This window comes from Suricata suricatta, chromosome 3 (assembly GCF_006229205.1).
Source record: "Suricata suricatta isolate VVHF042 chromosome 3, meerkat_22Aug2017_6uvM2_HiC, whole genome shotgun sequence".
NCBI lineage: Eukaryota > Metazoa > Chordata > Mammalia > Carnivora > Herpestidae > Suricata > Suricata suricatta.
In genome coordinates this window covers 64,520,172-64,534,037 of record NC_043702.1, presented here as the reverse complement: position 1 = coordinate 64,534,037, position 13,866 = coordinate 64,520,172, and the positions used below count along the sequence as shown (strand labels likewise).

At 36.5% G+C, this 13,866-nt stretch overlaps 1 protein-coding gene and 1 long non-coding RNA gene across 3 annotated transcripts in view; one reads left to right on the top strand and one right to left on the bottom strand.

Moving 5' to 3' along the window:
• Positions 1–13,866, bottom strand: part of SLC38A11 (solute carrier family 38 member 11) — a 61,263-nt gene that overhangs the window by 27,713 nt on the left and 19,684 nt on the right. For both annotated transcript variants that reach the window (XM_029932994.1, XM_029932995.1), the window contains 2 exons: positions 11,650–11,756; positions 9,431–9,510 (listed from right to left, as the gene is read on the bottom strand). In XM_029932994.1, coding sequence (XP_029788854.1) covers positions 9,431–9,510; positions 11,650–11,756 — 187 coding nt within the window. The remainder of the gene's footprint in view (positions 1–9,430; positions 9,511–11,649; positions 11,757–13,866) is intronic.
• Positions 1–13,866, top strand: part of LOC115286488 — an 85,965-nt gene that overhangs the window by 57,268 nt on the left and 14,831 nt on the right. The window contains exon 2 of the long non-coding RNA XR_003906085.1: positions 5,711–5,772. This is a non-coding gene — a long non-coding RNA (uncharacterized LOC115286488). The remainder of the gene's footprint in view (positions 1–5,710; positions 5,773–13,866) is intronic.

Genomic DNA, 13,866 nt, shown 5'->3' with positions numbered 1-13,866 from the left:
ACATCAGACCTCTGATCGAGAGGATCAGACATCACACCCCTCCGTGGTACCTGCCCACACTCTTTTCGGCTACACATGAGCACCTCCTGGATCATACAATCTTGGCAGAGTTTTTGTTAAGGAATCCTTACATATTACCTCGTCAAACAGACACATCTGAGAGTTAAGTGCTCTGGCAGGCACACAAACAAAGGCTCCACATTTCCTGTCACTCCCTGAGCCGATGGAGGCAGGTCTGCCCAGCCCCCCAGCACCGGCATCAGCTGACAGCTCTCTGCCACCTCCTTGCTCCCAGCTCACATTTCTTCTGACTCTCTTCCATAAACAATTGTGGTTTATGTGAACACATAAAGCTGTTCAGGAACATTCTTGGGAATCACTCTAAACATTAAAGCTGATCCTTTTTTTAAAAAATTTTTACGCAAAGCTAATCTTGAATTAAAATTTACATAAAACATTATGCTGATTTTTTTTGTTGCCAAATATAATTTTGGGTTTTTTTTTTTATATGAGTCATATAAAGGTTTGCACAACTTGGTACCATTAACATCACAAATACTTCTTGTTTTCCATTTGGGACACCAAACCACTTTGATTCTTATTCTGTTACCTACTTACTTCTTCTTTCCCACTATTGGCTACAATTCCTCTGTGAACTCTTTAAAAAAAGTTGGTGTTCACTGTTTTTGTGAGTTTGGATTGAAAGGGCAGAAAGTGGGTGGGAGGGGACAGACTTAACTTTTGAGTAAAATGAAAAGTTGTTAGAATTATGAGTGCTGTTTTGGTTCTCTACTGTGTTTTCCATGAAATGTTATTAAATAAAATATAATGTGGGTTTATGTTAAAAGTAATTTCAGATGTGAGCCCCAGATAATTATTTTTCAGTGGGTTCCACTAGGTTTATGCCATTCTTCACCTTACACATTGTTCCTGTACAATTTTTGCTGTACCAGACTCTTCCTAAACTCAACTTGCATTTTCAAAACACTGAATGACTTCTGCTCCTTCATTTTCTTCCCTATTCCAAGAGCTACTCAAAGTCAAGATATTAAGATATTAAACATTTACTATGATTTTCTCAGACCTGCATCATCTCTTAGTTAACAACTTAAAAGAAGCAAGGGTCCTTCCTCTGTGTTTCCACAGCACCATGCTCATAATTCTATGTCATACGCTATTGAGGTTATCTTTTATGTATTTATATCCCCTACCTCACTCCCCAATGAGTTATATGAGACCTGCAGAAGGGACTGTGCTATATTGATCTTCACAGACCCAGATCCTACAAAACTGACTCAGCAAGCAAAGGCTTACTGACTGAACTGACTCTCCCATTTTCTCCTTTTGGTGGTGAGTTCTGGGCCATCTCACAGTCTGGTTGTCCAAGCTGGAAACCCTGACCTCAACCTCCTCTTCTTCTTCTTCACTTCTACTTATACTTCTGCTTATATTGTTCAGTTGTCTTGTGCCTAGATGCTTGCTATAGATAGACTTCTTCTGAGTCTTTGTACCTCTAATCCATACTCATCTCTGCTGTAAGATTAGTCCATTGATATGGAGACTTGCTCCAGTTCCTCTCCCGCTGAAGAACCTCCAATGCCCCATCAGCTAAAGAACAAACTCAGATTTCTTAGCACTACACACAAGCTTTCCTTCCCTGTTGGTCTTTGCCAACCTGTCTACGGTCATTTATTTGCATAGTCTCTCCAAACTCAGCTCACAATCAGCAAAGTCTAGTTACTTCCTAAACACAGACGTGGAAGGTGGTGGTGATGGGAGAATGGCGGTCAGTGGATTAGGAAAGCACCATCTTCAGCAGTTTTTCAAATGAGGTAACATGGAGACATGACTGTTGTTAAAACTGTGATAAAATATATATTTGAGGAATGATTTCAAGCAAGATAGAGGTTTTGAGAAAATGCTCAAGGGCAGCACTTTATTTTCCTCTGATAGTTTATGAACCAATAGCAGTATCCCTCCTCTCTGGGTTCCTCCCAGGGTTATAACCTTGAACTGCTTCTGCTGTTATACATATTGCATGTTAAAGAGATCACATGTCTGGGCCTCACACACTTCTGCCAATAGTAGCCTCCAACCTCTCCCCATTTTCCTTTTTGACCCAACTAATGTGACTACATTTTTTCAGGCAGCAGATCACATATTCTCTTATCTTGAAATATTATTACCTGCCTGCCTAGGTTGGGCTAAGGGCCCTTTCTCTGCTTCTAAGCCCTTTCCCATAATTCTATTAATTATGATATTGAAATTGACTTTCAAATGTCTGTTCTTGCCATCAATAAACTATAGGTATTTAAGGTCAGGGACTGTGCTTTCTTCATCTTCACAGCCTGAATACTTACATTAACTAGACTTTTCATAAATGCTTGTCGATTGAAAGAACAGCTCCTCTATTTTAACTCTTTGTTTGTGAATCTACACCATGTACCAGTCTGGCTTCTCACTGGAAATAACAGACATGTGCAAATCTCACTATGGCAGCCATTTAAAAAAATAATTGATGATGAGTGGAACAACATGGAGTAGCCTAAACTGTTTCTCCAGCCGCACTACACTGTGACTGGATGAATCTTCTCTGAGAATACATTGTCTTGCAGCTGTTTTCTTTTTTCCTATTTTCATGTGGACTCAAGTCAAATGATGGTTCTACTCGTTGCTTCATGTGGTAAATTCTACCACCAATTCTAACAGTGCTGCAGAACATGAAGTCAAATGGTATTTTAGTAAATCAGTTAGCTAATTTTGCTAGCATAGCAGTAGGCTTATGAAATTTTTCTTTGACAGGGAATGTTTTTGCATGAAATTTCTATTGTCCTAGGATAATTTTTATGGTCTCATTACTTCAAAATTACAGTAAGTTAATCTCCAAATTGAAACAATTAAAAGCAGAAGGCACAAAGGTTCATTCACTTATTCAACTGAACATTCAACACTTTTTTGCTTCAATTCTAATTCTGTATTAGGCTCTGTGCTGGGTCATGGGTATATGATGTGAAAAAAGCTAATTGAACCTTGTTCTCATAGAGCTTACAATTGTGGGAAAGGGATAAAATAGAATATGAATAAAGGTAATGTAACATATAGTGTGATTATTTCATTCCTATGTATGGATCCCTTCTTCCTTCCTATGGTGAAACTTCTAAATATAACCAACTAAAATATTCAGATTCTGAACATACCTTTGTCTACCACACTCTCAGATAATAATCTTATCTCTGAAAAAATATGGGTATGAACCTTCAAATGCCCTTCACTGGTCTTCAGAATGTATCCATAGTTTGCTCTCCATACTTGATCTAATTGTTTCAGGAGGAAGAAGCATCCCAGTTCCTTGTCAGGCATTACTCTGTATTATAAGTTCCAACTTTTCAAGATCTCCTAGGGGACTTGGTTCCATCTTTTGGCTTGACCTATAACATGCTCAATAAATCTGATTGTAAAAAAAAATGTGTTTGTTAGGAGTTCTTACTGTGTCAAGCTACTGTTTTGTCATGTTACTTTCATTCATTGATAATCTTAAAAAACAAAAAGAGGTGGGTATATCTTTGCCTAATTCACTTCCCTACCATTCACTTGCATTTTACTTCTCTCTAACCTGACATTCACCATGTCATTTGACTGATATTCCTAATGGTTACTAGTAACCTCCTGTCCCCTGAGGTGGACATCTGTAGCTTCTATCATACAGTGGCTACCCCCTCTTCTCCTGGAGTCATTGCCTTGACTTCCTTTGGGTCTACCTTCTCCTCTACTCTCAGTCCATGTGCTTTAGTGGGACTGACCCTATCCTTAGCATCAAGCGTAGGCACGTAACATAAACACAAGCAAGTCAACACAAGCTATGATGATAGAATTTGGGATCATCACAAGTCATTAAAGCCATTCAGAACTAACAGTGGAAGTAAGGTTGGAGTAACCTAAAAGAGAAACCTCATTCTCTTTTCATGGACTGGGACCTGAAAGGATGTAGGCTGGTTCTGCTACTGCCATGTTGTCACAATGAGGAGAGAGCCTTTCAGAAACTGGAGCCAAAACAGGAAGCAAAGCCAAGAAGTGGAAAAAGAGAAATTATGTCTGATTTCATTGATTAAACTGCTAAATACAATCAAATCTAATAACAGGAACACTTTTGCACTTTGTAGTTATGTGAAACAATAAATTTGCTTTGCTTCAAACAGTTAGGATTCTCTGGTTGCTGTCATTTGCAACAAAAAGGACAATAATTTAGTCATAAAAATGATTAGAATGGATAATGGGTAAAGAAACTAATATGTATTGAGATCCTTGAGGAAGGCACATTTCATATGCATAAAAGCCTGTTGAAAGTATGGACACGCTTTTTGGAATTATGTTTGGAACACCATATTAGTGATTAAATTGCTATAGAAGGGATGTTATGAAGAGAAAATGGTTGTGAATTTGGACTGCATGCTATCATTTCCATTCTGATTGTAAAGAATAAAATATTAATGAGGTACAGAATGAAGGTTTTCATAGTGATAATGCCTCCAATGGTAGTTTGAAAAAAAAAAAGGAAGAACTGTCATTGCATTTTGATACTAGCACACTTTCTAGAAAGCAATTAAATTGCCTTCCCTCCTCAGTTTTTAGAAAGCAAAAGGTTAGAAAATACAATAAAAATGAACATTATTTCCAAAGAGAACTGAAAGTCATCGGACTATAAGATATTTGAAATCATATCAAAAAGCAGAATTTATGGCCTTATGAGTTATGGAAAAGGAAATTGAATCGTGTGTTTTATTTTTAAAACACAACGACTAAAAAGCTGTTTCCATAGTAACAAGGTCAATACCAGTAGCCATTACAGACCTTCCTCTTTTCTGATAGTGAGTTTAAAGATCTTTCCTAAATACCATTTTAAAAGCCCTATGAAAAAGTACAGCTTTTCTGATCATTCTTCTGAACCAAAAATGAGGAAAAACACACATGGAGTATTGAGTTTCTCATGTTTTATGGATTATAAGCATTCATGGTTGTCATATTTTCAGAAAGAGGCCTGCCTGACTAGCTATTATGCCAGCCCTCCAACATGGGATTTGATTAGCCTGATTGTAAATCTGGACAAACAGAAGTTGTTTGCAGTAGTATTCAAACAGAAATAAAAGGCAGCACAATATTAAAAAAAATACTTTTTTAACATTTAAATATTTAAAGAGTTGAGTAAATAATCCCTGTTATTAGAAAAATTGCAAAGGCTCAGATGAAGCATGATATCACCACTAGAGGAAGGTTAGAAAGATAAAGGCCACATTTTGTTTACAACAGAAACAAACAGCTCAATGGCCATAAAATCAATTCATTTAGAGCCACCAGGAAATGGCCTCTCCTTCCTCTTTCCTTTGTATCAAGACACACCATATGACAGTCATTTGTGCTGCCTTATCTTCCCCAATAACTGTGAGCCTTTTGAGAGCAGAGATATTTTTCTTTATATTCACTGTAGTATCTCATATACGTTTTGCATTTAAAAAGTACATAAAAAAATACGTGGAGAACAAAATGTGAAAAAGAATGACACAACAGTGCCTAAAATAACACAAAATCTATGGTGTATTTTTAGAAATGATATGTCAGTAAAAACGTATACTCATGATTTAAGTCTCTTTAAACCAAGAGGCTCTAGATCCTTGCTCACAGACTCAACACTGTTAAATAATGAATTGTTTCCTAGACCAATTTCCTCGGAGTCTCTGCAGCTGGGCCCTGGCACCAGTATTTTTGACAACTACTCAGGTAAACCTAAAGCGACGGTTTGGGTTGAAAATCATTGCTTTAAACTGCCCCCATGGGGCTCAATTAATGATTAATTTATTTGCCTCCAACTTTTAGCTACTTGGTTTTTTTTCCCTCAATATTGCCTCATAGTCCTATATTTGCCAAATCTATAAGACTTTTTTTTTTTTTTTGAGGGAGAGAGAGAGAGAACACACACATCAGCGAGCAGGGGAGAGGGGCAGAGGGAGAGAGAGAATCTTAGGCAGACTCAAAGTTCAGCACAGTCTGATGCAGGGCTCAATCCTACGACCCTGGGATCATGACCTGAGCTGAAATCAAAAGCCTGACACTCAACTGACTAAGTCACCCAGGCAACCCTATAAGGCCTTTTATTATAACCCAATAATTTGTAATCTAGAGTCACTTTTCAGAATAAAAGTCCAATTAAAAAAGTTCTATCTAACTTGTTCCACCAATGCTTTAGTTTCAATTTGGCTATCTCTGATAATGGAGGTTTTTTTAGAGAGAAATACTGTTTCAACAATGCACTGCTATAAATGTAATTCTAGTTCTGAGTGTCTTTAAATTATTTGTTGTTGGATCTCAGGCTTGTTAGTCTGTGAGGATATATTTAAAATGGGGGTCATGCCTTTCCAAAAGACTTAAAGGTGAAATTCACAGATATGCAACTAAACAAAAAGATCAGGCCCTATTAAAGTTTCAGGTATCTCTCTGGAGTTAAGTGGGCCGACTCAGAAAACCTCAACCTGGTGAGGTGGTCCAGATCAGTCGATCAGCTTGAACTGATCCTCAAAAAGACTCCGACTCCAGGATCTCCAGCCCTGCTCCAGCCACACCCCAGAAGCTGGCTAGTCTAGCATGGCAGATGCCTGAGGAATCATCGGTCCAGTAAAATAAACTGTCCTGTCTCTTTGCCATCAGACTGGCAAATGTTGCCCCAGAAAGCTGGGGAAACAGCAAAAGTTCCTGATAGGATGTTCTGTTGGTAATGGTCTTAAGAACATGTAGCCTTAAACCAGAACACTGGTAATATAGCTGACCCAGGATTGGGTCAGTTACAAGACAGAGGGGGGAATGTAAGGATGCAGGTCTGAAACTGACTCCATGAGACAATAGAAGGGCACACATTGCCCAAGGCAAAAGGGACCACCCTTGTAACATTCTAAGGGCAGGCCTAAAGATGGAGGCTAAGACTAGTCACGCCCTACCTGAGGGTCCTGGGCCCACTCTGTGATTGGTCAATACTCTAAATGTTGTGATTGGGTCCTGCCAAAAGTAACAAATACTCTAGGCAATGTGAATGGTTAGACCTGCTGTCAATAATATTGTATAATAATGATTGGATCACTGTACCTATGTCACAATTTCCTGTAACTCCCCCTTCCCACACTCATAAAGGCCCTACCCTGCCTTTGTTCAGGGCTCACTCCACGTGGATCCAGTGTGTTGTTGAAGTCTGTGACCCCGGCTTTAGCCTGGCTGGGCCTAAATTCGTAATAAAGCCCTTTGCTTTTGAAAAAAAAAAAGTTCTATCTTACACAATTAAAAATATCAGCCAATAATTATCTATTGTATTGTGTTCAATATACTTATTAGCATTTTGTTGCTGTAAATTCAGTTTTTGCAAAGCAGAGATGAATACGATACAATATAGTAGTACTGATAAATGTCAATAGAATTTAATATATGCTTTTGTGCTTTTATGCTTACCTTTCCTGGGCCTAAAATGCCTATTACAGTTTTATTTACCTGAAAAAAATTCAGACACATCTTTCAAAACACCCAGATCATATTCTTCTTCCTCCAGGATGCCCTTCCTGATTCAGACAAACTATTAAGCTCTCTTCTTTGGCACTGCTACCGCTCTATGCTTGTATTTTGCACTTCTACTGTACTGCCATTTCTTTTCCTTCATATTCTTTTGTTTTTAAATAAGTCTATTTTCACTACATGATTGTGAACAACTTGCAACAGGTGCTGACTTATGCCTCTCTGCTCTTTTACTCGCAGGGTGCAGCAAAATAGTTAGAAACAACAGGCACTCCATAAGTGTTACTAAATGAAAGAATGAACGTCCACTCTGAAGTGAACTGGGTGCATTTCAAAACCATTATTTCTGAGGACTCAATTGTGTCCCCTTCAAAAATTCATATACCCCACATGATGGTATCTGGAGATGGGGACTTTGGAAGATAATTAGGCTTAGAGGAGGTCATGAGGGCAGGGCATTCTTGATGGGATTAGTGTCCTTATAAAGAGATACCAGAGAGCTTGCTGTCTCCCTCTCTGCCCCGCAAGGAGGACTTGGCAGGAAGGCAGGGTTTTGCAAGGAGGACTTGGCAGGAAGGCAGGGTTTTGCAACCAGGAAGAGATCTCTCACCAAAACCTGACCATACTGGCAGCTTCTAGAACTATGAGAAAATAAATTTCTGTTGTCTAAGACCCCCAGTCTACAGTATTTTGTTCTGGCTCCACAAGCTGATACAGCGATGAACTGGGGTTAAGTGATGTGATGAGAATATTAATATAAACATAATCGATACTTATGTTTTTTTAATTTTAATCCTTTAAAAAGTATGTGTTTTTTTTTTCCAAAGTAAAGGCTGTATAAAATGTAATTAGACTATATGTTTTATAATTCCTCCCAAATAAATTAGAGGCATAAGTTTTGGTGTTTTCCTAGTAGACTAACTTGAAAATGATGTGATCTTTCAGTACAATTAATCAATAGGAAAGAATAACTTATCATGGGAACCACGTTATCAAACATAGTTATTTATCAGGTTTCCTTTTTCCCCGTCATAGGTTACAACATTCATTAAAGACACAGTAGGCTCTTTGCACTGTGCTAGACACTGTCTTGTGTTAATTTTATTTTGTCCTCAGGCCAATTTAAGCTTGTTTTCATTCCAGCATTCTCTTGGGACTCTGGATAATAAACTCTCCAATCCTTATCTGGAGAATCTATTCTATAATCAAGGCATAAAAATGGCATAGTTTGAATCAGCAGAATCCACACTTTGTTTTGTAGATAAGTAATATTTTTAAAATTTGGGGAGCTGATACTAAAGTTATCAACATTTTATTGGGCAAAAAATAACATTGAAAACAAATGAATGCCACCATCAGCAATTAACATCAGTTCACAAGTGACAAAGGATTTTAACACAAATTAATTAAAGGATATGATCTTAGTAGAGAATAAAAGGTGGTTTTCAAAGTGACTATGTTTCTCCTAATGGGGAAAATATCTACTATATTCCTTATTCTTATTTCAGCCTATATTGGTGAAAGTTCATTAAGAACAAATTCCTCTCTGGGAAAGAGGAGAAGTTTCTGCCATTTACCATTTTTCCTCCTGAGTGCTCTACTTCATTCCTATTTCTCACTATTCAAAATCCCTTCCTTATTCTAATTCTTAGGATTGGCCATTAACATAAAAAGTACACTCAGTTTAATCTCATCAGCCATGGAAGGTCCAAATGAAAAATGCCTGTCTATTTAGATGTAATTATTTCCTCTCATTTTGTCAAATACTAAAGATAAATGATGCTTCTAGTGCCAATACTTTATACCTCAGTATTTACAGTATGTCATATAAATATCTATTGAAAGCTCTGAATTAAAAACTAACCAAGATAGCAATAAAACTTACAGGTATGGACCCAGTGAGACTACCCTTGCTAGTACAATTCCAAGAATCAGCGTTGTTAAAACTGTAGAAAGAAGAGAGATCTGCAAAAGAAAATGTAAAGATATTATCAGTTTGGAAGAAAGATTAGGTGTTTCTCTTTTTGCCTGAGTAAACATATTGTTTACACAATCTTGTAGTAGTTTCTTCTTATAGATTGGTGTTGATAGTCTCAGGCATGTAACTTTTTATCAGATCACAATATTATTTTTTTCCCAAAATATGGGACAACTATCATATATCAGTACTCTAATTTTGCAACATGGCTTTAAATGTTTTTAGTGACTTACTGTATGGAATACAAAACTGGTGATTTTCATTCATGAAAGTGAAAAGGAAGTTGTTTTCTTTTTTCTTCAGGTCCTATTTTGGTGTTGAATTGTGCTTTTTTTCTACCTATAATTGCTTCTTCTGCTTCTGTCTTTACCTTACCCTCTCCCTTTCAACATAGGTCCCCCACACACATACTCACCTACTAATTCTGGGGGTTCCTCTTCCTTTTCTTTTCTATCCTCTCACTCTGTTAGTCTGTTTGTCCTGTTTCTAAAGACTTTGCTTTTTCCCCTCTCTTCTGTCATTATTTTAACTGGTTTAATATAAACCAGTCTGTGTGTATATGTGTTCTGTACACTCATTATTAGATCTGTTTCTGCCCTTAATTTTTTTTAATGGATAAGCACATTTTAGCATCATAATATGAAACTGATTTTATTTCATTTGATTATCATTAACCTTGTTTCCTGTGTTGCTAGTTTTTAACTAGAAAGAAGGTTCTATTATGAGTCCTCTGATCTACTGAGGAACAGGGATTTTATGTAACATTCCCAGGGTCACACAGCCAGAAGATGGTGAGGGAGAATTCAGATGCAAACACCTTGACTCCACATCTGGGCTCCAAACTCCTCTGCTTTGGTCACTGGGAGATTTATTTAGATATTTCAGTATGAAGCTTTTAAAGGGTATTTAGAAAATGTCCAGGTATTAATGATATGATAGGATATTAGCTTTCTTTTCATGAACGCCTGGCCTTCTGCTCTCAGAAAATAACATTTATGTCTACAACATGTGAAATGGAGAATTGTTCAGCCACTTTAAACAATTTACACAAAAAGCTCCTGTTTATATGTGGAAGTCTGCTGGGGAATGAAGGCAGAGTGGCCAGCACACTTTGGAATATCATCTCCACTCTCGGCTCCATCCAGAAGGACTGTGGGTAACAGGGCCCATAACAGGATCCGTATGGAAGGATCCATAACTACGGATACACATGAAACATCACAGTGAAAAGTAAAATTCACTCAACTGTTGAACTTTTCCAATTAGATCATAAAAATATATAAACAAACTCTCTTTAAAAATGATTCATCAGAATGTGTGGCAAAATATAGCTATAACACCAATAATATTTTGCCAAACAAACTATTTTAACAAATTCTCCTTGAGAGTAATGAAATAAAAATACAAGTAGATAAAGGCTAACCCATGCAGATGAGCATATATGGTGATATGAACATCTATTTGTTTGGTTTTGCTACAAATAAGTCATCATTTCTATTTAGCAATAAGAATCATATACAATGGCCAAATTCTCATGAATGGATCAACATATTGACATTTAAATTCACTGGATGAAACACATTGTAGTTTACTAAAAAAAATATGAGCCAATGAAGTGATTCATTCATCCTTACTTCTTAAACTTAACCTAACTTTAAATTGTTTAAACTACTGTCTATAAAAATGCTAGAACATTTTTTCAGTAATTTAGACTTGTGTAATTTTTTTTTCTAAATTGAAAGTATCTATCTGACTTCAGAGTATCTACCTTAAAAAAAAAGAAAGGAAAGATCATATTTATTTCACACTCATCAACTATTTAACCATTAGTTCCCATAAATAATATAAAAATTCAAGCAGTTTTTTCTAGTGTAATTGTAAGTAAACTAAAAGAAGCTAAGATAAAGACTCTAATTAAAAACTTGGCCATATAGAACACAGTTTGACAAAATTAGTGCAGGTAGCAGTACATTTCTGCACCTCTTTTTATTTTTTAAAAATAATTTATTGTCAAATTGGCTAACACACAGTGTGTACAGTGTGTTCTTGGTTTGGGGGGTAGATTCCCATGGTTCATCGTTTACATACAACACCCAGTCTATACCTTTTTAAAATGTAAACGTTACCTTTCCAAGCTTTGCTATATCGCGATACAAGGACAAAGGCAGAGTGAAGGCAGCCGTGGAAAGGACAATAATGAAGTGGCGACCGATAAACAAGTTTGCAGGGTCAACTAAAACACAATAAACATATAAAGTTTTTAAAGGTATGAGTAACACACCAGTGATGCAAGTAAACAGCCAAATACTTAATTGCAGAAATAACTTAATTAACATTAAATGTGACCTAAATGACAAAGATTTTGAGTAAATAAGTCCCATAAAATCATGTAAAAATAGAAATAATTCTAATTTACAATTCTAATAATACAAAATAACTTAAGGATGAACCTGTATTTCAAATAATCTTTTAAAAATTTAAAAATTTTATTTATTTTTGAGAGAGAAAGAGAGAGAGGGAGAGAGTGGGGGGGGGGGCAGAGAAAGAGGGAGACAGAATCTGAAGCAGGCTCAAAGTTCTGAGCTGTCAGCACAAAGCTTGGTGCAGGGTTTGAACTCATGAGCCATGAGATCATGACCTGAGCTAAAGTCAGACACTCAACCAACTGAGCCACCCAGGAACCCCCTAGTTCAAATAATCTTACAATATTTTTCATTCAAATCATTTAAATTGGCTTTTAATCATTTTTCCTGCTCTACCTTTCCTTTGTCCCCTTAGAGTATATTTTTAACCCATAAAGTACAGAGATCCTTCCCAAAGTTTAAACACATGATGTCACTTCTGGTCTAAAACTCTCTAATGGCAAATCCTTTCAATAGGAAGTAGCTACATGGGGACAGGACATGTTCTGAGGTTTTTTTTTTCTTCAAATTTCTGTATTCTAGAGAGACATGAACAGTAAAACTTAAAATTTCAAAAGTCAAGCTTTAGATAAAATTTCTATTTCTATACTTTTCTTGAGAAGCAATGGTCTCCTTGAGGAAAAGCAGACAGAAACAACTTGTAGAGGGAAGTCCTCGGGAAGCTTGCAGAAATCAGCATACACTGCAGACTCTTGGCTATTGTAATGAATAAATAACTGTGTGGTGGGGGGCAAGGAAGTGGACACGTGTGCCTATCATTAAATACAAGCAAGCACTGTAAACATAAAATAGCTATATGTCTATTCCAAGGAAGACACCACTGCTTAAATATTTGAGCTCATATTGAATTCCTTCAGAGAGCCTATCATTTTTTTGAAGGTTTTTGAAATGTCCTCAGTGGTACCAAGTCTTTGTTCATTAATTTCTGCAAAGTCTAAAGTCTATAGTATAAGTGAGTGAAAAAAAAAAGCTATTACTGGAAAAAGTGAGACTCATTTTCTGTATTCTAATTTTCTAATTTTCTCATATGGCTAATAAACTAACAGGAAGTTCCCAGATGCAATTTCAAAGTGGTATAAATGCGACACAGACAAACACACACACATACATACCATAATAAAAAATAATCAGGAATATTTGATTAACTCAGATATAAGTAAACAATTATCATAAAGTTGTGAATCAAAGCACTAAAACAGGAAGTTCAAGTTCCTGAAACCCTGAGCTCAACTATTTACATATTTCTGGTGAACATAATTTGAATTAAATATTTGCATATCTGTTTCTGTTTACCCTTTCAAATCGTTTGCTCTACTACTATGTGTGGTAGAAAGTATAGGTTCCCTTTACTGAAAAATTTTAAGTTCTAAAAAACATGGAAATAGAAGCCTGTGAATAGCGACAAACCTAGTAACGAAGGCTCTCTGTTACCATAAAGGATCTAATGATGAGATCTATTATTTACACTGATCTTCTAACAAAAACACACCTGAATAAGCATTTTAAGTGTTTAACTATAGTAAGATTTTTTTAAAGGCTATTTATTTTGAGAGAGAGAGAGAGAATAAGCAAGGGAGGGGCACACAAAGAGGGAGAGAGAATCCCAAGCAGGCTCAGCGTGGAGACCAACCTAGGGCTTATCTGGGGAACTGTGATCTCAGGATCTGAGCTGAAATCAAGAGTCAGATGCTTAACTGACTAAGCCACTCAGGCACCCCTAAACTACAGTTAAGATTTTTGAGAAATTTCAAAATCATCTAAACATACAACTTCTTATACCGAGGTTTCTTACCACTTTGACTTGTATCAAGAACCAAGGCTTTGGTTATCTGAGAAAAGTATAAGCAATTCCCTCTTGCCAGTCTAAGATATTGGGGATATATTTGAAGGAAAAAAAATATAGCCTTGCTAAGGATTTTA